General features: G+C 52.9%; 8 protein-coding genes across 8 annotated transcripts; 5 read left to right on the top strand and 3 right to left on the bottom strand.

The window, feature by feature from the left end:
* Positions 1 to 1,434: 1,434 nt before the first annotated feature.
* Positions 1,435 to 2,333, top strand: M406DRAFT_331684 (arad-like aldolase/epimerase; the record flags this gene model as incomplete). Its single annotated transcript, XM_040920656.1, has 2 exons — positions 1,435 to 1,461; positions 1,530 to 2,333. The coding sequence occupies 2 exons, from the start codon at positions 1,435 to 1,437 to the stop codon at positions 2,331 to 2,333; spliced, it is 831 nt and encodes a 276-aa protein (XP_040774098.1).
* M406DRAFT_356936 (uncharacterized protein) lies at positions 2,327 to 3,454 on the bottom strand. The gene has a single exon (XM_040923559.1). It carries the CDS (start codon positions 3,374 to 3,376, stop codon positions 2,564 to 2,566), a length of 813 nt encoding a protein of 270 aa, XP_040774097.1. The 5' UTR covers positions 3,377 to 3,454; the 3' UTR covers positions 2,327 to 2,563.
* A 1,272-nt stretch (positions 3,455 to 4,726) lies between these two features.
* On the top strand, positions 4,727 to 5,111 carry M406DRAFT_340785 (stress responsive A/B barrel domain protein; the record flags this gene model as incomplete). The annotated part of the gene is made up of 2 exons (XM_040921588.1): positions 4,727 to 4,792; positions 4,845 to 5,111. The coding sequence occupies 2 exons, from the start codon at positions 4,727 to 4,729 to the stop codon at positions 5,109 to 5,111; spliced, it is 333 nt and encodes a 110-aa protein (XP_040774096.1).
* Positions 5,112 to 5,582: 471 nt separating this feature from the next.
* Positions 5,583 to 7,238, top strand: M406DRAFT_347008 (uncharacterized protein). Its single transcript, XM_040922245.1, has 4 exons — positions 5,583 to 5,851; positions 5,955 to 6,357; positions 6,401 to 6,944; positions 7,029 to 7,238. The coding sequence occupies exons 1-4, from the start codon at positions 5,778 to 5,780 to the stop codon at positions 7,127 to 7,129; spliced, it is 1,122 nt and encodes a 373-aa protein (XP_040774095.1). The 5' UTR covers positions 5,583 to 5,777; the 3' UTR covers positions 7,130 to 7,238.
* Positions 7,239 to 10,028: 2,790 nt separating this feature from the next.
* M406DRAFT_263032 (uncharacterized protein) lies at positions 10,029 to 12,332 on the top strand (the record flags this gene model as incomplete). The annotated part of the gene is made up of 5 exons (XM_040917558.1): positions 10,029 to 10,426; positions 10,519 to 10,598; positions 10,711 to 10,736; positions 10,836 to 11,348; positions 11,601 to 12,332. Coding segments are annotated over 5 exons (1,749 nt in total), but the record flags the coding sequence as incomplete, so codon positions are not given.
* Positions 12,333 to 14,570: 2,238 nt separating this feature from the next.
* Positions 14,571 to 15,748, bottom strand: M406DRAFT_261991 (uncharacterized protein; the record flags this gene model as incomplete). Its single annotated transcript, XM_040917485.1, has 2 exons — positions 14,571 to 15,231; positions 15,306 to 15,748. The coding sequence occupies 2 exons, from the start codon at positions 15,746 to 15,748 to the stop codon at positions 14,571 to 14,573; spliced, it is 1,104 nt and encodes a 367-aa protein (XP_040774093.1).
* Positions 15,749 to 17,279: 1,531 nt separating this feature from the next.
* On the top strand, positions 17,280 to 19,348 carry M406DRAFT_279168 (putative sugar transporter). Its single transcript, XM_040918374.1, has 5 exons — positions 17,280 to 17,398; positions 17,499 to 18,335; positions 18,458 to 18,789; positions 18,890 to 18,989; positions 19,101 to 19,348. Exons 1-5 carry the CDS (start codon positions 17,294 to 17,296, stop codon positions 19,254 to 19,256), a joined length of 1,530 nt encoding a protein of 509 aa, XP_040774092.1. The 5' UTR covers positions 17,280 to 17,293; the 3' UTR covers positions 19,257 to 19,348.
* Positions 19,349 to 19,368: 20 nt separating this feature from the next.
* M406DRAFT_108491 (family 5 carbohydrate esterase) lies at positions 19,369 to 20,705 on the bottom strand. The gene is made up of 3 exons (XM_040915303.1): positions 20,085 to 20,705; positions 19,835 to 19,992; positions 19,369 to 19,762 (listed from the first exon to the last, which is right to left on the bottom strand). Exons 1-3 carry the CDS (start codon positions 20,543 to 20,545, stop codon positions 19,602 to 19,604), a joined length of 780 nt encoding a protein of 259 aa, XP_040774091.1. The 5' UTR covers positions 20,546 to 20,705; the 3' UTR covers positions 19,369 to 19,601.
* Between the last annotated feature and the right edge of the window lie 2,427 nt (positions 20,706 to 23,132).

Genomic DNA, 23,132 nt, shown 5'->3' with positions numbered 1-23,132 from the left:
GATACTAATGATGTAAAGACCAAAAGGGTGGGGGGTTGCGCTTCCTTCAATCTGGGACCGTATCCTGCGTTCCGTTTTATCTTCACATTGTTGGGGCCTGCTGTGATGCTGTTCTATAGCAAAGGCAGGTGAGGTGAGGTGATGATGATGTGTAAAATTGAGGTGTTGTATGTAAAGACAACAAAGGTAAAAGTGGACATTGACTCAGGCCCAAGTGGGACAAGGTTTTTCGCTGGTCTCGACCTTGATTGCATGAAGTTGTCACTTTTTGCTGGGGAATTGGTGGGGACTCTAGGTTTTGTTCAGGCGAGAGGTTGGGGCCCTGATGGGACCACAGGGGTGGCCTGTCCAGTGCTCCGTTACCGCTGGAGAAACTCTCCCTCTCAGGGGTTGCTACTTGTGATGACGTACATTGGGAGGTATGCCTTCTTAAATGCGGTGAACAAGCATCATGTAGTACTGAGAGTGCGTGCTTGCGTTCATTTCCAAGAAAGCAACTCTCAAATTTAGGTGCCTTCTTCCACCAAGTTGTGTTCTTTTCTTAGACAGGAAAAAACTGTCTTGGCTACTGAAATGTGACATCTTTGAGAACAGCAATCACATGTTCAGTCGATCTGCAGTGAGGAGAGGCGCAGTGAGGTGAGGAGGCAGGGTTGTGCTGCTTGTTTCACAGCATGGAAAATTCTAGACCACCCCAGTATTTCTGCTGTGACTGGCATATCAACAATTGGATGTTAAACACTACTACGGCATTGCAGTTGTTGCTCGAGCAGAGCAGAAGCTGGCATTCTTGGTGTGAGAAGATGCATGCCTAATTGCCGTCGTTACTGTAGTCTACACAGTTCACCATAATTATTTACTGCATTTTCTATGCCTGCAAGGACAAGACCTTATAAAAAGCAGGAAGATGAGTAAGACTCTTTGTGGAAACTGGAAAACCACTGAAATAGCCCAGGACAATAATATCCAAATACGTGGTTGAGACAGTAGACACTCTCCAAGGTGAGATTCAAAGTAGCCCAGCTGCAGGTTTCATCCCAAGATTCACAATTCCTACCCCAGATTTCGGAATCACTACCGGCAACTACGCTGCGGCTCTCAGGTGTGGGGTTGAATCGGTAAATATTCATAGTCCCGTCCCTGGTATTGATATACTTATCCTCTTATCAAGGGTGTTTATGAGTGCACTTTAATTCTAGGCTATTGACCAACACATCTTGACTTTCAGACTGTTGCTATCTTTCTTTGCACATATTCCACCTAGTTCAGACTCGAAAGCCATGAATCGTCTTGTAACCCAGGTCTCGTCTCGGCCCTCTGGCCTCGGGAGAATAGCAGCAGCAGCAGCAGCAGCAGCAAGAAACTCCCCAGCAGCCAGCTCATTCTCGTGCTCACCCTCACGCCACCTCAACACCTCCAGTAACCCCCTCCTCCATGCCTCCGTTTCACCAGCAGCCAGCAGTACCACCACCACCACCACCCCCACCCCCAACGTCAACCCACACCGCGCACCACCAACACCCGTCCAGTCCCTAGGCAAGACCAAGACGGGCCGTTCCCTCCAGATCCGCACGTATCCCAAGTTTGCCACCCTCGAGCAGGAGCGTCAGTACCGCAAGGAACACCTCGCGGCGGCCTTTCGCATCTTTGCCGACCGCGGCTACGACGAGGGCGTGGCGGGCCACATCTCGGTGCGCGATCCGATCCTGACGGACCACTTCTGGCTGAACCCGCTGTCCAAGCACTTCAGCCAGATGCGCGTGTCGGACCTGATCCTGGTAGACGAGGACGGCTTCGTCGTCGAGGGCGACGAGCCCATCAACACGGCCGCCTTCACCATCCACTCGGCCATCCACAGGCTGCGGCCCGACGTGCACGCCGCCTGCCACGCCCACAGCGTCCACGGCAAGGCCTTTTCCGTCTTTGGCCGCGAGCTCGAGATGATCACCCAGGACGCCCTGCGCTTCTACAGGAGCCACGGCGTGTACCGCCACTTTGGCGGCGTGGTCGTCGATGCCGACGAGGGCGCGCGCATCGGGGCCGCCCTGGGGTCCGGCAAGGCCGTCATCCTGCAGAACCACGGCCTGTTGACTGTCGGGCAGAGCGTCGATGAGGCGGCCTTTTGGTTTATGAGCATGGACAGGACCTGTCACGCGCAGCTGCTGGCCGACGCGGCGGCTGCTGGTGGTGGTGGGCATACCAAGAAGCTGATCGACGAGCACGAGTGTGAGCACTCGGCCCAGAGCGTCGGCGGGCCGGAGAAGGGCTGGCTTGCATTTCAGCCGTACTATGATGAGATGCTGGCGAAGACAGGGGGGGACTTTTTGAACTAAGTCTTGATGTGTGTGTATGTATGTGTCTGTCTGTCTGTCTTTCCAATCTCGTTGCATGTATGTGAATAAGCTAGAAATCTTCAAGACGTCTGACGAGCCAGCGCTGTTATCCCTCACAAGATATATGAGATCGAATCAAAATCGGTTCTCCCTCTCTCCTCTTCTCTCTCTCTCTCTCTCTCACACACACCACACACCCACCCAAACACACCATATAATCATTTCTATTATCAATTCCCCTGTGCCTGTTGATTCTGCGCCTGCTGCGACAACGCCATCGTCATCCAGAACTGCTTGTCATTATTGTTTCCACCGCCCGGCCTCTTCTGTACACCACCCGTGCTCCTGATCACGACCCTGATGTAGTCCATCACCGCAAATGACAGCACGACGATCTCATCTAGCTGCTGCTGGGATCGCACCACACCAGCATGAACACTCAGCACCCCAAAGTCCCAGTTCTCCATCTCGAAGCTCGCCACGGTCGGGTACCCGCGCTCAGCCGTGTCGAAGCACCGCACCGCGAACCGGCCCGTGGTCTGCGCCTCAACAGGCTTGATCAGGTGCCACGACATGCCGCTCGTGCCGTTCAACAGGCCCACGTCGCTCTTCCAGAGCTCCGTTGCGGGGGAGAGCGGGTTGTAGTCCCACTTACCCCAGGGGTACTCAAGATGCACCCTTCCGGCTGTGCTGGTCGTGTTCTTGCGGCTGATAGCGGAGCCCGCAAGAACCGCCCCGCGCGGATCTAGGGAGGGGAGAGGCGTGCGCAGGCACTTGAAGCCGTCCGAGGTGTACTCGATCCGGTAGGCCGGGTTGGCCGGGCTGTGGTTGGGGCTCACCAGGGCGTCATGGCCCTTGCCGAGGTCGGCGATGGTGAAGACAATGTGGTTGGGGTCCTGAGGCGGGGAGAAGATGCTGAAAGGGTATGGGCCTGGCTGGGGGGGTCCCGACTGATAGGACTGCTGGTAGGCCTGTTGCTGTTGCTGGCCTTGGTATGCCGGCGGGTTGTCGGATGATTTCTCGTGATGGTGGAAGAAGCCCATTTTGGTAGTGTTTTGATGGGGAGTAAAATTAATCAGCGAGTTCGATGTGATATAGTATGTTTGCTATGACAGGACGAGCTGAGGATAGAGTTGTTGAAAGAAAAAAAAAAAGACAAGAGTTATTGGTTCCTGGCCAGGCGCGTTGTCGTATTTATTTGCGCTGACGCCGGCTGACGGTCCCAACTATTACGGTCACCCAGCAGGCCACCAACATGACTTTGGGGGCGGCGGCACGTATGCCTGCAGGAAGCTGAAAGGGCCTCTTTCCGCGGCCCCGTTACGTCGCATACGACTGATCCTCACTTCTGCATCTCAAATGCAGTTGGCCCCAAGTGGTGGCCGCCGCTTCCTATGAAACCTGAGAGCTGAGGGAGAAAGACCCCAGGCCCACAGCACGACCAGAAGGCCAGCGAGAAATCAAGAGTGGCAAACCTTGCTGGTAGCCATGATGATGATGCTATGAGAAACCGTCATTGAGCAGAACTCAACAAAGGAGATTGAACTCACCAAAAACGATTGTCTTTTATCCAACAGTGACTTTAATTTTCATTGTATGAGAACCTCGGAGGCGGGACTGGAGTATTATGACATGGATTCGTGTAGATAGCTGGAACCCCCAATCTAGCACTGATGGCCCTTGTAAACGTGTCTTCCTAATGTTCGCTACCAAGTAGGTATGCATCAAATATACCTTTGCAATGAGTGTCGCCAGCTCATTTCTGTGGATCGATGCCCACCTGGCATCAATGCATGTGAAACATCACATACATGAAGCATTCGGAATTGTGCTTGGGCTTGCTGAGGAGTCACATGTGGTGGCTGGCAGTGTGAAAATGATTGGGAGGAAGAATAAGGAGTAAACACTCGCAATGTTCACTTGTCGTTTGGGAGGATATGGCTGCAAGTGTGACATGATGGACCAATAGAGCAAAAGAGCAGGTGGGTGGGTGCATCGTGCTAGACGCCACACAGTTCAGAGGCACTTTGGGTCCCGGGTCCACTCAGTGGCTGCCTGCCTATGCCAGCCTCACACCCCATGCGTCACTACGTACCTGGGCTTGCTGTGTTATATATTGTTTACTGTGGTGGGAAAAGAGAAGGTGCAAACTGCGTGCATGCATGCATGCCATGGTACGGCAGTACAGGGTCTGCACTTGTGACTGCTCTATGTAATTGAATCATATTTGGAGGAATGCGGGGGATCCTGCTGTGATGACATTTGCCTCTGTTTTGCCTCTCTTCCAACTACCACAGCTCAACCAGGTCAATCTCTCACACACCGACTTGAAAGAAGAAGAAAAAAACACTGCCACGATCCAAAGCATATCCAACCAGACTATCTCAGTGAACATGGGCATCATTCATGTTGTCATGTTTGCCTTTGAGCCACTGGCCCCGGCTGAAGATGTCCAAGGAGTAAGCCCCCTTCCATCCTTTGTAAGAGCTAGGTTGACAAGGTCAATCAAAGGTGTGTGACAGAATGCTCGCCCTCAAGGACAATTGTGTCCACCCCCAGTCCAAGAAGCCCTATGTGAAGATGGGCATGGGTGGCCGAGACAACAGTACCGAGGGCCACCAGGGAGGCATCACACATGTCTTCATCAGCGAGTTTGAGAATGAGGAGGACCGCCAGTACTACCTAAAGGAGGACCCAGCCCATCTGGCATTTGTCAAGAGTATTTCTGGAATTGTGGCAAAGGCACAGGTGGTGGATTTCACTCCTGGCATCTTCTGAGCACAAGATGGAGACACAGTCTTGCACCCCTCCAGGGTCTGTGTATATGCTATCTTGAGGAACAAGAGGATCAAGAGAAAGAAAAGAAATATGCCAAAATAACAAAAGGAATAATATATGGCGTTGTTACCACGCTGCATAACCCCCTTCTGCTTGAACCCTTGTGTTTGACCCCGCATTTCAGGACTTGGCCCGTGCGGGTTGTTGTCGAAAGGGAAAAAAATACCCATAGCATGGTGAAATCGCTTGGTGAGTACAGCTCAATTGCAGGGGTCCAGGGGTTTACGTCATTTCCCGTGAGTTGCACTTCAGGCAGGCGCAGGTCTCCTAGGCCCCCCAATTTCAGTCTTGAGTCCCTGCCGCTTGCCTGGGCTTGGGCCTGGAAAGCATCTGGGCAGCACCTTCTGTACTGTGCCCAGTGTGTCATGAGCCTATCTGCTGCGATCTGAAAGGAATCTTGAACAGAGGATCCGTCCGCCTGGTTCCCTCCCTCCCTTCTTTCAAAAGAAATCAGAAACGCCTTCTATCATCACACTGCCACCATCTGCCGTCATAGTCACTCGCAATCTGTCCACAGCCTTGCTTGTGTTGCAAGCTATCTATTATCTCGTGTACATCTATCTGATCAATATTGTTGTTGACAGCCCTCTGAAGAACCACACCACCATGTCGCAGCCTCATCCTGTCCTCATCAACCTTCCACAACCCTCTTCCAACCCCGACACCCCCTCAGAGATCCCGTGAGCTGCTCTCCACTTCCTGACTCTTACCCCCTTGATGGCCTTTCCCTTTCAGATGGCCTGGTAATATGAGTTGACTGACCAATTTGTGTCCCATCTGCAGTGGCACCCCCACATCGACAACAACCTCCCTCTCTGCCCTGTCCACAACTGCCATCAAAGATGGCCATCGCGGCCATGCTCTCCCCACTATGGGCAACCGAAGTGGCCACCAACAACATGCCTCCCAGAACAGCCTCGATGCAGAGCGCGCCGATCGCATCTCGCGCCTCGCCGGTCTATCCTCCGTCTCGCAGCTGCGCTCTCCTCCCAACGCCGGCTCGCAGGCTGCTGCCAACATCAACAACAACCAACAGACCACTCCCACCTCTGCTGGTTTCCCACAAAATGCTGCCCAGGCTGTCGCGCCCCACATCCTAGGCGTCCCTGCATACTTTGACTCCAATGGGCAACCCGTCGCGGTGACTAAGATGTCTACCAGCGGCACGGCCTCGGCTACTGAGAGCGTAAGTGCAGTTCCTCCTCCACTCTTCCAGAAGAGCTGAACAGCATGGTGTGGAAGGAGAAGGCTCGCTAACAAAGTGGCTGTATCACCAGGATATCGACATGATGAGCACGGCTACCGACTTCGGCCGCGAGACGGAGGTCGACTCCACCAGCGGCTATGTCGGCACTGCCCACACCGAGCAGACAGATATGGACGTCGACGAGGACAACATGACGAATCGCAGCATGGGCCAGTTTGAGCAGGACGATAATATGAGCGACGATGGCTCCGCCAGCCTGGTCGGCTTCGGCGAGGGCGCGAACTCTACAATCTCCGGTCCCATTTATGTCCGCCGCCCTCTGCCGGGAGGCATGGAGAGACGAAGTTCCGGTTTCAGCGACGGCGCCGCTGTGGCTTCCCGACGAGAACGCACAGAACGTGAGGATACTGCCGCGGTCGTCGAACGGCGAGACGCGCGTATAATCGACGGTGTGTCCTCGGATGGTGCGCACGGCGCTCACGTCGCCGCAGACGACGAGGCTTTTGTCGACACGACCAACAGCGGGCCGGTGCCGGTGACTGGTTCTTTCCAGCCCGGAATCAACAGTGCGCTGCGCGAAACACAGCACGGGGCACACACGAGGCATCATTGGAACCACCAGCAGCCGCCCACCGCTCGGGAGGCTGCAGAGCGGGTCATGAGGGAGCGCGGCCTGGAGTATGGCCAACGCCCTGGCGGTTCTCCTCTGGCGAGCCCCAGCAAAAGGCTGGCCTTTGAGGATCAGAAGTGATGATGAATGGGTGTCCGGCTGGAATACAGACGCTATCGTCTATTTCCTCAGACGTGCCACACAATGATCTCGGAGCGTCCATACCAAACCATATATTCTTAGATTCTGCACTTTATGACCTCCTGTGGGAGACGTACGGTCCTCACCCTCGGGTCGCCTCGTTGCTCACTTGAGGCTCTCTGTATACTTGCTTGATTTTTGTCTTTTCTGACTCACTCTTTTTTAATCCTCTTTTTTTCTTTTCTTCTGTGGGGCCGTTCTTTGTGCTTGGGATCCTTAGGCGTTTGACAATGGTTGGACCTTGCAACTGTATAGGATATTTCGGCGGGATTAGGGGCACGATGAGAATGTAAGATGGATGAGTAGTTCGGTAAGTGAACAAAAAAGGCAACGGTTGTGGATAAGCGATAGGTAGGACTGCGTATGCATGCCTCGCTTCCATTCTTCATGCTCTGGTATTTTGCCAAGTGAAAAGAGTCTTGCTTGATCTGGCTGTCTGACTGTCACCAGAACATGACTCGTCAGGGATAATGTCCTCATTGCGATGCTGCTGCTCACGATGATGAACTATCGACGGCTTCCACAGAGCCGAAGGAGAACCGTGCGCCTTGCAAGGGTCAGCCAGTCTTCTCATCTCAGCAGCTACGGAGGGACGATGACGGGCTCGGTATAGTCTTCAACAAGAGTCGACCACGGATAAAGACCGGAACATGGATCCAAGATCCACCCCATGCGAGCCCAACCGGAAGGGGTCGGGAGAAGCTGTGGGGGAGGCGGAGCTGGTCGTGATCGGTCCTGAATCGAGAGGCGTCAATGAAGCTGACAAATTGCACGGCCTTTGATTGTGGTATTTTCGAAGCATAGAAGTAGGTGGTTGGACCAAAGCCACAGGAGGCTGCCCTTGGCTTCCTCGCCTCGTTGTGAGGGTGCCTCTCAAGCACGGCGTCTCTCTACGGAGCATTCATTGCTCTCGCACGGTAGGCCCAAGTCGTGACAGGGTCAACCCAAAAGAAGTTGTCAAAGTCTTCCGTCCCGTGTCTGCTCTCCTTGGCCCCGCTACAAGTACGCTATGCTAGCTGAACCTGGGAGTTGTCCGCAGCCTCGTTCGATCGAAAGGGGAAAAGGAGGATGAGGGCCAAGCCCAAGGTTTAAGCTAGAATAGATCAAAGAGGGAAAAGGGCGGAATGTGTTGTTCCCAGATTTGGAAGACCACTTCACTACTACTTTGGTACTACCTACTGGCCAGATCCCAAACAGCCTGCTGTTGGAGAGAGACGATGTGAACCAAAAAAAAAAAAACCTGCTTGGGTAAATTATGATCAGCCTCATAGAGAACCAAGAACTCATCGGACGGAAGCCTTCCCGCGCACCAAATCCCAATTCAGGAACAACGTGGCAGGGATTTTTGGCCTTCATACCTCGAATGTGGAACAGCTTAATGGGATGAAATAAGGTTAAGAGCATCGATTCATCCCTTCGCGATCTAACAGATGCTTCCCCGGTCTGTGCATCGGCACTGCGATCGAGAACTGTCATGGAGATCCAGACAGAGGCACACACCTTTGTGAGGGGTTTTTTTCCCTTCTTCTTCTTACTTACCTTTTTTTTTTGCTCTTTATTTTTTCTTTTTGTTCTTCTCTTTCTCCACGCGGTACCCGCCTCGATTCGCTCGTCCCTCGCGGTAGCTCGAGGAACCGATTCATGATCCACCCTTCTAGCAACTTAGTGTCCCAGTGTGCCGTCCGGATTGAGGGACCTGGCCAGATCGCCAAGAGACTCATTGAGTAGAGCGAGTGAGTGAGCGATAGTAAACCTGACTGACTAGGGGGCCGACGCGTCCGGCTAAAAAAGCAGAGAGAGGATGGTGCGTACGTCGTCTGCTGCTGCTGCTGGAGATTGGGCGATCGATGTTGTTCCTGACAGCGGGTTCCCTGAGTGTCACGACACATCAACGACCTCATATCCTGGACGTCATCCCAAGAGCAGTCCTAGCGCCTGGCTGGGAAAAGGCCTTTCGGGGCGTGGCGTGACGCAACCCTCCTGTGGGAAGGCTAAATGTCCTCAAGACGAACAGTCAAGCCTTTCTCATATCTTTGCACGCTAGACGTGGAATCGTTCATATAATTAGGCGCAATGGTCTGCCCATTTCCGTGCGTGTAGGCCCGTCTGCGCAAGTATCAATACCAAACTATACTGTGTTGTATTGATTTGCTCCCACCTTCACACCTGCTTCACGTGTCGGAACGATTCTCGAGGCTGAGAGCCTTTATTTGGAAGATTGTTGACGTTGTTCTACGTGCTTGTGAACGTGGTGTCTAGGCACTTGCGTTTGGATCACGATGAAGTTTGGTCAAATCTTTAGGAACGACAAGAACGAGAAGGGCAACTGGGGTCGTGGTCAGCGCAAGAATGACCCTGGCTCGGCATCGAAGGAGGATGTGTCTCTTGACAAGAGGTGAGAAGTCTTGCTCCCTAAGAATAGTATCACCCAGGGAAACTACGTGGACTTGCTCATGCTCACACACGAAAACCTTGTGCTTGCAACCTACACAGCGACTTCGCCGCCGCACCAGCACCAGAGGTCCCTCTAGACCCAGCTCGCAAGATAGATGCGCACGCAGCAAGGGCAGCAGACGGCAGACGTCTTGATGATCCAGTGTGGCCATCCCGTTTCCTAGGCACGTCGGCCCAGAACGGCCATGACCCAGGCACCAACCACCACCACCACCACCCGCAGTACCAAGGGCACGACCTGTCCGTCCTCCCACCGCTCCAGGCGTCGAATGAGAACGAGGTGCACGCCCGCGGCCTCGCTCCCCTGCCAGAGGGCGATGTCGACCTCGACGGCTTCGACCTTGCGCCGCCGCCGCGGCCCGGCTGGGAGCGGCCCGAGCTGTTCTCGCTGGAGCGGCGGTCGCTGCTGATGTTCTCCAAGGCGCACCTGCGCATCGTGTTTGACGACCTGAAGCTGCTCCGGCGCTTCTCGGCCTTCCTGGTCGACGGGCGGCCCGACCTCGTCCCTTTACTGCTGTACCACCTCGACGTGCGCAAGGCCCTCGCCGCCATCAAGTACACCAACGCCGTGGTGGAGGGGCTGCGGCCCCTGGAGGGGGTTTCCTTTAGCGCCCAGGCGCCGCCGCGGACGGCCAACGAGGAGCTGCGGGCCAAAGCCGAGGAGTCGTTTGAGGCTCTGGCGAACGAGGCGCTGCCGGCTTGGGTCACGTCTGTGTGGCAGCGCGCGGTGGAGGTGAGCATTCGGAGGAGGATTGATGGGGGGTTGCCTTCTAAGCTTTTGGAGTATGTTAATTTCTGTTCCTCTCTTGATATATATGTCTCATCTCTCGTCGAAGTATCTTGTGTGTTGCTGTGCTGACATGAGATGGAAATAGTATGTCAGAGGGTTTGGCAGAGACTTTTTGTCTGGTTGATCCTGCTCGTCACGATCAACCGATTCTCTTTGCTTCAGAAGGTCTGTCAAGTGTTTCCATCGTATTGGGTTTTATTATCTTTTTTCGTCTCGTGAGGAAAGACGTGCTGGTTATTGTAACTCACTGACATATATTCTTTTGCTTGAAAAATAGAATTCAACAAGACCACCCAGTATTCGGTAAGTCATCCTCAAGCTCTGCGGGATTCAACCCTCTTCCTGATTAAAAGGTCAGCTTTTTCGATATCAACAGACGACTAACCAAGGAAATGAATCTAGAATAAATATGCAATCGGGCGGAACTGCCGGTTTCTGCAGGGGCCGCACACAAACCCACACGCCATCCGTCGCATCAGGGAGAAGCTCCAGAGCGCCCAGCAGCACTACGAGCCGCTCCTGAACTACCGCAGAGACGGGTCACCCTTCATGAACCTCCTCATGATGACGCCCCTGCTCGATGCAAACGGTAAAGTGCGATACTTCCTCGGCGCGCAGATTGATACGTCGGGCCTGCTCAACGACTTTTACGGGTTCGAGTACCTGCACAAGTACCTTGACCGAGAAGGCTTCACGTTTATCGAGCAGGACGGCGGCAACAAGAACGGCGCCGGCGGGATGGCGACGTCCTTCGAATCACCGCTGGGCCTGCACGACGCCAAGGACGAGCTGCAGGAGCTGAGCGAGCTGTTCAACCACCACGAGCTGGACGTCATCTGCAAGCACGGCGGGCGGCAGCGCCACCCAGACCTCCTGGAACAGCAGACGTCCAAGTGGAAGAGAAAGGAGCGGCTCGTCCTCTCGCCTGACGGGCACAACGGCATAGAAGAAGAGGCAGAGGACGAGGACCGGGAGGAGGATGATGAAAGAATAAACGGACGGCTCGTGGAGCCCAGCATCCAAGGCGATCTGGCGGCGACACCCTGGGAGGCCGGGTCTGAGGTCCCTGGGATCCGCAGCAGCTGGCTGGCGGGCGGCCGAGGAGCCGGCGCCGAAGTGCCACCACAGCATCATCAGCAGCACCACCAGCAGCCGGGTCCGATCCAGACAGACGAGTTCGACCAGATGCTAGGTGCCTCCTCGTCTACCGCCACCTCCGCCGACTCGTCGCTCCTCGGCGGCCAGGCCCAACTGGGTGGCCAGCTCGGCGGCGTCTACGACCGCTACCTCCTCGTGCGGCCCGCCCCCTACCTTCGCATCGTCTTCGCCTCGCCCTCGCTGCGCATCCCGGGCATGGTCCAGTCCAACCTGATGGACCGCATCGGCGGGTCGCCGCAGATGCGCCAGCAGATCGAGCAGGCCATGGGCCGCGGGCAGAGCGTCACCGCCAAGGTGAAGTGGATCTCGGCGCCGCAGAAGCGAGTCCCACAGCAGCAGCAGCAGCAGGCCAACGGCGGTGGTGGCCTGGGCGTCGGGCGCGCCAGATGGATCCACGCCACGCCTCTGCTGGGGCGGGACGGCGAGGTCGGCGTGTGGATGGTCGTTTTGGCGGATGAGGAGCGCGAGAAGGAGAGGCTGGGCGTGCCGAATGGTGGTGGCGGTTTGTTGTCGGGCACGGCCAGTGGGCGGAGTAGTATGCTGCCGCCGCCGCCAGAGGCCATGTCACCTGGCATGAGGTCGAGCAACGGGAGTGTGCAAGGTGGTGGTGGCATGGATGCCGTCTCGTTGGTCTCGACTGTCGACTTGGACGGGTACAAGGAGAGGGACTCTGCGGTCGAGGGGCTGAGGTCTCCACCGCCTAGTCGGGGCCAGCAGAGGGTTGTGCCTTTGTTTGAGTAGTCTGCTTGGAGGTTTCTCGGGACGAGGTGAGGTTGTGGTCTCGCTTGTACTATCGCTATGTTTGAGTCTGGGCTTGTTATCTTGTGCACTGCAATTAGATATCCTGAATAAACATTAATTGATCATTTTGTAAAACCTGGAGACTTAATCACAAGATTTTCTTTGAGCACGAAGACAATGTTGAGGAGATTTTGGGAGAGGTTTGAATCAATACGTATCTAAAAGGGACACTCTCTCATAGTTGTGAGTCTATTGTTGGAACATCCTGCAGCATCTTTCGAGAAAGTTATGAACCTAAGCACTGCCATGGTCACACTAAAAGGCTGTTCTCGGGACATACGGTGGGGCTTGAACATGCATATATGCGGTCCGTCCAGTATAGACTTGCGACATAGACATCGAATCGACGGCAACCAGTATGGGGTCGAGCCTCCACAGCCTCTTGAGGCCGGTCTGGAATCGCTGTGTGCGCCCATGGATGGGCTCTGCCTCCGTATCGACGTTGAGACTACGATGAATGTCGCTATGTATGTGCTCATCAAGTCACAACTCAAGCAGGGGATCAAGGAGATGGTGGCCAAGATCATCAGAAAGGCCGAGACGAGGGAGTCTATTCCCGAGAGCACGTGGGTAGGAACTTCGGATGATATTATTACGCATCCTGAGGTTCCTGTCGTGGCCCCTCGGACACTTGTCCTGGATCCTCCATCCTACCCACAACTCGTCGAGTGTGGGCCTCGGTCGTGAAGACAACTCTAGTAAGACCCTCCTGCTCATCACCTTTGATCCCGTTGAACCTGGTGTCCAGTATTGCTGGTTTATGCTTTGCTTCTCTTTAAAATTTTATAATATATACATGTACAATTCTCATAAACGGGTGGTGACATTTAGTCTGACATTGGTATTTCAGTATTACCTGAACAAAACTATCCTGAGAATCATTCTCTGGTTACAATCAGCCTGGCCTCTTTAACAAACGACAGAGAAGCGGCGCTCCCATCTCCTACACCTATAGTTGAAAAAAAGCAGCAGAACGTTGTGAGCGGTGGTATGCACACCAAGACAAGTTTAAGAGGATTGAAAACAGCCACTGTCACTATCATTTTTGTATCTCAAAGTTCCAGTGTGGACTGTCTGCAACAAACAACCAATTCTCCCCATCACGTTATCGATATATCAATTACGACCCATTCTTGATCCTCGTGTAACCCTTTCCTACACCCATCGCAAGAAGGTGATTCGTCGTATACAGCGATATGCCCCCTCGTACGCCAACTTGTTAAAGTTTGACAATCGGTAACAATTTGGAACACATATTTCAGCTTATGTACATCGAAGGGGAGTTGTTGCAATATTGAAGGAGTGATACAAGAGATATAACGCTCTTTCATCCTATATATCGTATAATGCGGATGGTACGGCCGAACGTCGATTAGAAGAAGTTTATAAGGTGTGATTCCCGAATAACTCCGATATAGTAGTCGATCGAGACATTGTGGCGTGATGGACATTCAGCAACAGCCGTTCATTGATAACTGAATCTGGAAATATTGTTGGTATCGACTGAGCGGCCCAAAGGCCTAAATATGTGCTGCCATTCTCAATGCTGGCACCACTCTCGTGTTCCTGTTTATTTAACACGAAGCCAGTCACGACTTGCACCGGCTGTGCATTGTTACACGACGTTTGAATCATTGTCGGTATTGATTCATCGGGTAAAGATTCATCTGAGTCGCCTTCTCCCGCGCTGATATCGCTATCGCTCTCTTCGACGTAGAATACGGCCCCAGAAAGGCTACTATCATTTGTGTCTTTATCAAAGACAATCGGAGGGCTCGAGGCATGGCCACAAAGGACGTCGTCACCTTTGAGGGCACTCGAGCTTGAACCCCCAAGTCCAACCCAGGGCGTTTCTTTATCCCACGTAGTGAAAGCACTCTTCTTGGTCTTTTCAAGCTTCGACAGTATCCGCACTCTTTTGAAGCTCCGTACTTCTTCGGAGAGTGAGAGCTCGGACCATTCGTCCATCTTTCGTTTCCGTTTTGGAAAGGGACCAAATGTCGATGATTTGTACTTGAAAGCTGTGCTACCGAATCGGGGGCGCTGGTTCCAGTGCTTGGGAAGATCAGGAATGGTTTGGTCCACTTCAACCACCTCTGTGATACGGCGGTAGATCATGCTGCATTGCGAACTGCATGACACCGTCAGAACACCACAGTTGAGTATACAGTTATGAATTCATAGACCAAAAACAGATACTGACCATCTCACCTCGGTTGAAGAAGCCTTGTCCGAGGTTTCACCACAGTATGGACAGCTGTTGTAGCCTTTGGCAGGATCCACATTTCGACGAAACGTAAGGCTCATGGACACAGACGAGCCGGGACGGAAGGCTATCTCCCATGGTTGATCGAAAGAGATTTCGCGCCTTGTTGCCTGTTCCTGCAGCACAAACTCGCGCCTCGTAATTTTCTCATGCCCCGGAAGGCCTTCGAAACGCACGAGCATAACGGCTTCAAGCGCCTGCCACGACGTGATGAATTGTAGATGAACCGGCGCAATCCTTCCGAGGGCGTCCTCAAGAACAAAAGGCTCCTGTATGAGAGGCCTGTCCAGACAGTTGTTCATGGATGCCTGCATGGACAGAACTGCCCTGTGAGTCGCCAGGCTCACCGTAAACCCGCTGGAGACCATATCTTTGACTGACACCAAAAGGCTTCCAAACCACTCAAATTTGTGCAACACTGATTGGACAATCGAGTCTATGGATGATGAGAGCTGGTGATTCTCTCGTATTTCAGTGCGAAGTGTTTCCAATGTGGCTTTTTGCTCGGCTACGTCGCGGCCGGCTGAGGTGGCTAATGCTTTTTGATTCTCCAAGCCCTTGAGCGAGATAGTGCTGAAGTTGTAATATTAGCATACCGGCGAGCGCCCTGTAATTGTAACCATCTCCAAAAGAGAGAAAAAACTCACATCTGAGCCGTGATCATCATCATATTGATGGCATTGCAGTGACCGGATATCTCGCTGCGAAATTTTGCCATAGTGTCTTTCTGGAAGAGTTGCCATTTAATCTTCATGCCAACGCGGCGCACACTTTTGGCAGAGTGGTGCTCAGATAAAGACGCATCGTAACCTTTCAAGTTCGATTGAAATAAAACCAGTGTCTTGCGGCACTCGCTCACTACTTTCAAGATCTCGTCGCAAAGTGATGCCGTGATTGACGAGTCCGCCAAGGATTTGGTGAAGAGTTCTGCGGGCTGTAGTAGAGCCTTTTCTAGGGACCGAAGCTCGCTGATCAGCCCTTGATACTCAGCTGAGGATCCCCGAGACTTATCGAGTGTATCGACGATCGACTTGACGAGTAGGCAAACGGTGATGATATCACCAACAGAGCCGAAGGTAACGGAAGACATGTTGGAAGTTGGACATTTGTAACCTCTCTTATTTTCTCACCATGAAGTCTGGTTGCATCATGGAAAGCATGACAGAAGGTGGGACTGATGATCTTGGGGAAGAGAAGCAGTATAAACACATGCAGTGTTGGGGAGCTCATAAAATGGTCGCCCATTACCCCAACTGGCACGATCGGAGGACAATACCACAGCTGCATGCACTGCCATGCAAGCCCTGCCAGTTTTAAGGCTTTCCCACCTTGCAGACGCATTAGCTAGCAAATGAGGCTAGAACTGGAAAAAGAGCTACACTGCCACAGCTGCATGCACTGTCATGCAGGCACTGCCAGCTTTAGAGCTTTTCCGCCTTGCAGACACATTGGCTAGCAAGTGAGGCAGAACTGCAAAACAATCACACTGAGCATTAATTACCGCACGGGCGATTACATAGATGTCCAAAACTTAAAAGTACATCTTGCAACAGATCATACAGATGTTTCATAGTAACTGGACAGGTAAGTAAGAAAATGATTTCAAAGAGCAAATAAATAATCAGTTCCGCACTGCACAGAATCTCTATTGATTATAGCTTGATAGAACACGCCTATTCATTTATCTACCTACTTATCATTCACCTGTTCGCTCACCCGCTACCATGACAAATATAAATAACTATACACCACCGCTGTGAAAGCTATATAGATATGAGTAAAATTAAAAGAATGCTCAGGGAGGGTTGAGGCACTTTTCTAAGAAGGCAGTGATGAGGGACCACGGAAGGTCTCATCAGGTGTCCACGCAGGGTATTCCTCCTTGAGTATTGGCAGACAGTCCGCTTGCCTGGATCAGACGCTTCATGTGTACTCAGGTACATATTTACCTAGCGTGAATAGAAACATTTTTTACTATCGTTAAGTTAAGCTTTTGTATATTGACATGGTTGCTAATATATGCTCTAAACGATATAATATAATTTCAAACCTATAGTACTATGATCGTAGTTTAGTAGTGTCATTCAAATCTAAGAGATTGGTAACTAAAGCGGCACGTCTTAGTTGTGAGTGTGATCACTTTAAGTAAATACACAAACAAGACGCTTCTCTGTCCAAATATTAAAGTACGGGAAAAGCGATCATCATACTCTCTTCACTGGTCCATTCTCGAAGGTCCCTTCAGAAAACGACCAACAAGTCACGGTTGTCGCCGGCTGCGGCCGCAATCATGAACTCCTCCCCTATTTAGCCTGGCGTTTACTGCAACATTATCGGGACGTTACATCTAGATTGCCACAGCACATGGATCGACAATGCGGTCTGCCTACTTATCTCCAAACCGGCTCGCAGGGGGGGGGATCTCATCCCACCCACCCTTTATCGTACTGCTTACATACATACATGCACGCATACATACTGGCAAGAGACGAGACTCTCAGACTCTGTTTGGCTATGCTTGACTACTAAGGAGGGGCTTGTTTACTGTTCAGTGTGACTGACCTCATTCTCCCCTTCATCTTCTTCCCATCATTTCTCTCCGCCGTTGGGGAAGAAGCATCGTCAATTGATCACGATGCTTCGAAAGTCGCCCACGGGCACGTGGCTGCCCGCAAGGGTTCCAGAGTCGACGGTGACGCTCTCTGTCCTTCTCATGTTGTGCTCTATCGTCCAGTCTTCGGTATGTAAATCACTGTTACAATGTATATGCTTCTCTGCCTCCTATCTTGGCATTCTCAAATGCCACTCACTCACTCACTCACTCCCTCCTGCTACTATAGACTGGCGGTTATGACGGGTCCATGCTCAACGGCCTCAACATCCTCCCATCCTACGCAGACTACTTCAACCTCAACGCCGCCACCACAGGCCTCAACACAGCCTCCGTCTTCATCGGCGGCGTCTTGGGCCCCTTGGTATCAGGCGTCGTCTCGGACCGCCTCGGCCGCCGCCCCACCATCTTCTGGGGCTCGCTCATCACCATCCTGGGCGTCATCCTGCAGACCGCCGCGCAGGACATCGCCATGTTCGTCGTGGCGCGCATCCTGCTGGGCTTCGGGTGGGCTGTGTCGGGCATCGCCGCGGGCGTCTACCTCTCCGAGACCTTCCCCAGCAGGTGGCGCGCCTGGGGGGTCGGGCTGCTCAACGACTTCTACTACGTCGGCGCGCTCATCGCCGCGGGCATCACGCTGGGCACCGGCACATGGCAGTCGACATGGGCCTGGCGCGCCCCCAGCCTGTTCCAGGGCGTCTTCTCGGTGCTGTGCATCGTCGTGCTGCCCTTTATCCCAGAGTCGCCGCGGTGGCTCGCCTACCAGGGCCACTTCACCGCCGCCCGCACTGTGGTCGCCCAGACAAATGCCGACGGCGACGAGGCCGACCCGGTTGTGCTGACTGTGTACAAGGAGATCATCGACACCCTTGCCTGGGAGAAGAAGGAGGGCCGCACCATGAGCCCGACAGAGATTTGGAAGACCCCTTCTGCGCGGAAGAGGTTGTTGATAGGAATGAGCCCGGGGCCGTTCTCTTGTATTGCTGGGAATATTATTGCCAGTTATTACTTGAGCACCGAGCTAGACACGGCGGGAATTACAGATACGCTGCAGCAGCTCAAGGCGGTGAGTGAGACAAACAGACCTTGTTCTCTGTCGTTCCCTTTCTCGCCCACTTGATTGGAGAGACGAAGCACAAAATTTGAGCTGACTATCAAACCCTCTACCGAAAAAAAAAAAAAAAAAAGAACGTCGTCCTCAATGTCTGGTGTCTGGCATGCTGTCTGGCCGGCACCCACCTGGCCGCCAGATGGGGCCGAAAACCCACCGCCCTCGTCTCGCAGGGTCTTCTCATCGCCTGCCTGTTCATCATCGGCGGGCTGTCCAAGATCTACGCCGACAACCCGGACGGTGCCACCCAGGCCCTCATCTACGGGGATGTGGCCGTCATGTTCCTGTTCCAGGGGTTCTACTCGATCGCGTGGACGCCCTTGCTGTATCTCTATCCTCCCGAGGTTTTCAACTACTCTATTCGGGCGAACGGCGTGGCAGTCTCGCAGCTTGCTCTGAACGGTCTTGCGTGAGTTTCTCTCAGAGAAAACCCCCCTTGATGAGAGAGCTGAAATTAGCTTTTGTATTACGAAGTTTGGAACTGACTATAACCTATTTAATTCTATTAGACTCATGTTGGTGTTTCTCATGAACATTGCCTTGGTAAACCTTGGGTGGAAAATGTACATCATCAACGCCGCATGGGACATCATCATCTTTGTTCTGATCGTAAGTAACCAAGCCAGTACCGCCTGGATTCTGAAATTGCCAGCTGGTAGTGATAGTGGGACAAGAAAGGTGTGAATCTTTTGAAATAGTTTACTAACAGGTATGGCGTAGGCGGTCTACTGGGTCGAGACAAAAGGCAAGACGCTAGAGGAGGTCGATGCCATCTTCGAGGGGGCTAAGCACTCTTCTGTGCCGGATGTCGAGGCTGTCCGCCAGGGAGAGAAGACGGTGGCTGTGGAGGCCGTGGACAAGGACATTCATGCTTGAAATGATTGTTGGGAAGAGCATCATTCGTCACGGTCATGATCATATTTATTGATGTCAATCAGTCACCATGAATAATGGATGGTGTTTCATCGGCCTCGTGCTCATAATATTTGGTAGACTGACATGTCCACGCTTGAAAGTTGATTCTCAGTCTTACTTGATCATATGAAGAAGTATCTCGTTATTCATACAGCCTAAGCTGGCCTTGTTATCGGCAATTGTGTCATAACCATAACTATTTACGAATACCCCCCATCTTGCGTTTTGGGTTTGCTGGTGGGGTTTTTCTTTCTTTCGAAAAAAATTTGAAGCAGAGTAATGAGTTCTTATGTTCCCTCTTTTCAATCACAGCTGCTCGACCACAAAGGCCGCAGCCGCCGTCGCATTCTCGGCGTACGTCAGGTGCGGAAGCAGGATCAGATCCCCAAAATCGCAGATATCATCACCCTCATGGCAGATAATGAGGACCTTGCTTGAGTCGATGTTGGCCACGGCAGTATCGCTATCTAAGAGAGAAAGTTAGCGAGAGAAGAAGACTATCGGACTTGAGCGGTAGGAGGGGGCCAGAAACTACATACCTGGGTCGCCAAAGGTGACAACAGCGCTGACCTTCTCCATAGTCGCGGCAGCCAGATCAGAGGCGGCGAGGTGGACAACCTGGGCGCCCTGCGAGTATCCACTCATGACGACCTGAGTGTCTGGGCATTGAGTGAACGCTTGGGTCACAAGGGTAGCCCTGTGTAATTAAAGCAGCATCATCAGCATCACCAGCCTCAAACAGCATTCCGGCAAGTCGGCCAGGAAGGTGTTATCGATTTGGTAACTCACATGTCTGACGCCGCGGTGGTGCTGCCACCCTCGAGATACTGAGTGACAGAGGCATCATAGTCGTTGACACCCTGAAAGATGGACGTGGTGCTTCCCAGGGCGGACTGCAGTGCCGAATAGAACTCCGGGCCAACCAGGGCGCCCACATTGCCCGGCTCGTCAGTGCCGCGGGCGAAGATAAGGGTGACATCGGCGCATTCGCCATCGGTCAGGTCATTATAGGTGGTCGAGTAGCCCAGGGCGAGGGCCAATGCCTCATCGCCAGCTTCGATGAGGCCCTGTGCGTCTTCGAGGGTGACGTCGACAGGGAAGAGCTCGGTGATGAGGGCGAGGATCTCGTTGATGTCCAGGCGGGGCACCAGTGACAGAGCCCTAGAAGCGTAGGATGAAGGGATGGCCCAGGCTGAGGCCTGAGTGCTCAGGGCCAGAGCCAGGGAGAGGACATTAGTCAAGGACTTCATTTTGGGCTTTGTGGAAAAAGAGGAGGCTGCAACAAGGAGTCGAGGTGTGACTGTGAGAGCGTGTGAATGGGTGCAAAAAAGGATAGGAAGGAGATGGTCGTCTCCCAGCGACGTGAGCCTCGCGTGAACGATCCGGGAATCCTGCAGGATGTTGACGAGGATGAGGATGAGGACGAGGGCATCGTGAGAACCACAAGTGACAAACGTGTGGTGGGCGTAGCTCGAGTATTTATCTCCCAACGATGGGCAACACATACAAACTTACCTACACCGACCTGTGCATGTCTCTCCTCCCTCTTCTTACCCTCCTGGCTTTCGGTAGCTAGCCCTCAGCCCCACCACACTCGTGGGGCCAGAGAGAGAAAATAAATTTCCCTCGTGCTTGAAGATCATTGAGGCACCCTTCCAATGCCCCTCCATCGACGATGTATATTACCCCTTTCCCCCACACGAGGATGCGGGTCCATGCGGGCCGAGTGAAGGGGTTCAGGGTCAAAATCCTGTCTCCATCATGTTTGTGTGTGTGTGTGTGTGTGTGTGTGTGTGGTTGAGCCAGCAGTAAAAGTCCGCCGTGGTCTCGTGGCCCCCCTTCTGCTTACTCCTCCTTCAGATGTCTAGATCAAAAGCCAAAGCACCGAGGTAGAAGGGAAGAGGAGCTGCTCTCTGGTGACAGGGGAGGCCCAACTTTTTTCTCATGGGGCCTCATCTTGTGTTTCCTACTGCTAGTAAGTTTAGGGGGTTTTTCTGTGCTGCTAAGCGCCGTTGGAGTGTGGTCTATCACTCTCCCCGTGTCCCCTCCTTTCCATAGCGGGCTGCCATTGGGGGTGACAAGGTGTCTTGTCCTTGTCAGGATGAACGCCTCAAGGGGGGTTCCTCGAATACGATTGGTCAGAAGTGGAAGAGGAGAAAAGGGAGAAGGGGGATCGCCCTCACTACTACCCTACCACCCCTCTGGTGCCGAGTTACTGATCAGGCCTACACGTGAATATCGTAGCATGCAGTGAGAATGGCAGTGTCTCGAAAGAGGCCCCGGCATCAAGCATCGAATGCGATTCGTACAATCCAAAGTGACCACGTCTTCAGCGTGTCGGTCACATCTTCGGCCCAATCAGGGTTTCCCCAGGCTGGCAGGTTACCCGGGGTCAGCTGGAGTGAAAGAAAGGAGGGGGAGCGGGCGGGATGACAGGTCACTTGCCGAAGCGGGAGGGGGCAGGGCAAAATCGAAGGAGATCTGAACGACACGAACGGCTCTTGGATGCTATGTTAGGCATCGTTAGCATGAATGCTCCACATCCAATGCCACTAACTTTTCTTCTCCTCGCGCGTCTTTACCCTTTTCACATGTCAAATTATGGGTCTCCCCAGAATGCACTCGGTGAGATGCAACATACCCCATGGGGAAGACAATATTAGTACAGCATCGCTTATCTGCGAGGACAAAATGGCGTTTAACCTGTTCAATGCACGCGACGTGCGTACGTACATATACCATAGTACACATTTTCGACCTTTCCTGCAATGGTAATCGATATCCGGGTCGTGGGTGGAGACGCACCTATTTCTCTCTTCCTCTCTGGTCTACAGATGCAGACAAGTTGTCGACAAGGCATGAAAATCATTTCATTTCAGCGGCCTAAAATTTCTCCGCGCACGTGGTGTATGTTTCGGAACAATAGCCCTTCCCTATGCCTGCCTACCTATTCGTTCGTACCCCTGCCTATGTGAGCAGAGGGAACTCAGTAAATGGTCATACCAAACGTGTCTGAGACTTGCTCTGTCAGTATGGCCGACTTACGAGGACGGGCGGGCACAGAATCAGCTGTGGAGCTGTCAGCCTCTCGGAGGGGCGACGAGAGAGAGACAGAAGACCTGAGAGCTGGCGGGGGGGGGGGGGATCAATCTCACGTAAGATTTTCTGTCCAGGTGATAGTCGAGATAATTGTTTCAGGACTTGGATCTCTTTACTATTGCTTTCAACGGGACCGATAAAGGCCTGCCAAGGCTGCCAAGAAGGTAAGATTGATTGAGTTCATACATGAGTCGATCTGGAGATGAAGAATGGAAGTTTGGTGGCATTTTCAGCAAAAGAAGCCAGCATCTTCTCGTGGCATGGCGTAACAAAGCCCACTTGCAGAAGCCCTTCGTTGCTTGGAGTGTAATATATGAGGAAAGATGTCGAGAATATCAAGAGCCACTTGAGTCTACCAACATCAATGATGACGACTTGAGACCATGTGCGCAGGTAGACCAACAGGCATCATGAAGATTGGTACGAGATAATGGACAGTGAAGATGGCAAATGGCCAGCGTCACCCACAATTTAGCAACACGAAAACTCTTTCCTCCTCTTAAGCCTTATAATGCCTTGGGCAGCTCTTGCCTCGCCTTCATCCCCCAAGCGCGGAACCTGGGTTGCTCGCTCCTGCCCAGGATCCTTAGACAAGACAGCAGTATGATGAATTGGAGTTGATGGCTTTTGTTAGACTCTCGCCTTGGGCGGAAATTTAGATCTCGGACGGTGAAGAGACGCCGGCAATCTCAGCTCTGCCAATATGCAACTTAGGAGATCTCCTTACTCACATCTATT

Source organism: Cryphonectria parasitica, assembly GCF_011745365.1.
Source record: "Cryphonectria parasitica EP155 unplaced genomic scaffold M406scaffold_6, whole genome shotgun sequence".
Classification (NCBI taxonomy): Eukaryota; Fungi; Ascomycota; class Sordariomycetes; order Diaporthales; family Cryphonectriaceae; genus Cryphonectria; species Cryphonectria parasitica.
Note: the sequence above shows the minus strand (reverse complement) of the source record. Positions and strands in the feature narration are given on the sequence as shown.

Coding starts and splice junctions, on each gene's coding strand:
- M406DRAFT_356936 (XM_040923559.1), bottom strand. CDS start 3,376: ATGGGCTTCTTCCACCATCACGAGAAATCATCCGACAACCCGCCGGCA.
- M406DRAFT_347008 (XM_040922245.1), top strand. CDS start 5,778: ATGTCGCAGCCTCATCCTGTCCTCATCAACCTTCCACAACCCTCTTCC. Junction 5,852..5,954: donor GACACCCCCTCAGAGATCCC/GTGAGCTGCTCT, acceptor TCCCATCTGCAG/TGGCACCCCCACATCGACAA. Junction 6,358..6,400: donor CGGCCTCGGCTACTGAGAGC/GTAAGTGCAGTT, acceptor AGAGCTGAACAG/CATGGTGTGGAAGGAGAAGG.
- M406DRAFT_279168 (XM_040918374.1), top strand. CDS start 17,294: ATGCTTCGAAAGTCGCCCACGGGCACGTGGCTGCCCGCAAGGGTTCCA. Junction 17,399..17,498: donor GCTCTATCGTCCAGTCTTCG/GTATGTAAATCA, acceptor CTGCTACTATAG/ACTGGCGGTTATGACGGGTC. Junction 18,336..18,457: donor CGCTGCAGCAGCTCAAGGCG/GTGAGTGAGACA, acceptor AAAAAAAAAAAG/AACGTCGTCCTCAATGTCTG.
- M406DRAFT_108491 (XM_040915303.1), bottom strand. CDS start 20,545: ATGAAGTCCTTGACTAATGTCCTCTCCCTGGCTCTGGCCCTGAGCACT. Junction 19,993..20,084: donor ACCACCGCGGCGTCAGACAT/GTGAGTTACCAA, acceptor TTAATTACACAG/GGCTACCCTTGTGACCCAAG. Junction 19,763..19,834: donor TGTCACCTTTGGCGACCCAG/GTATGTAGTTTC, acceptor TTTCTCTCTTAG/ATAGCGATACTGCCGTGGCC.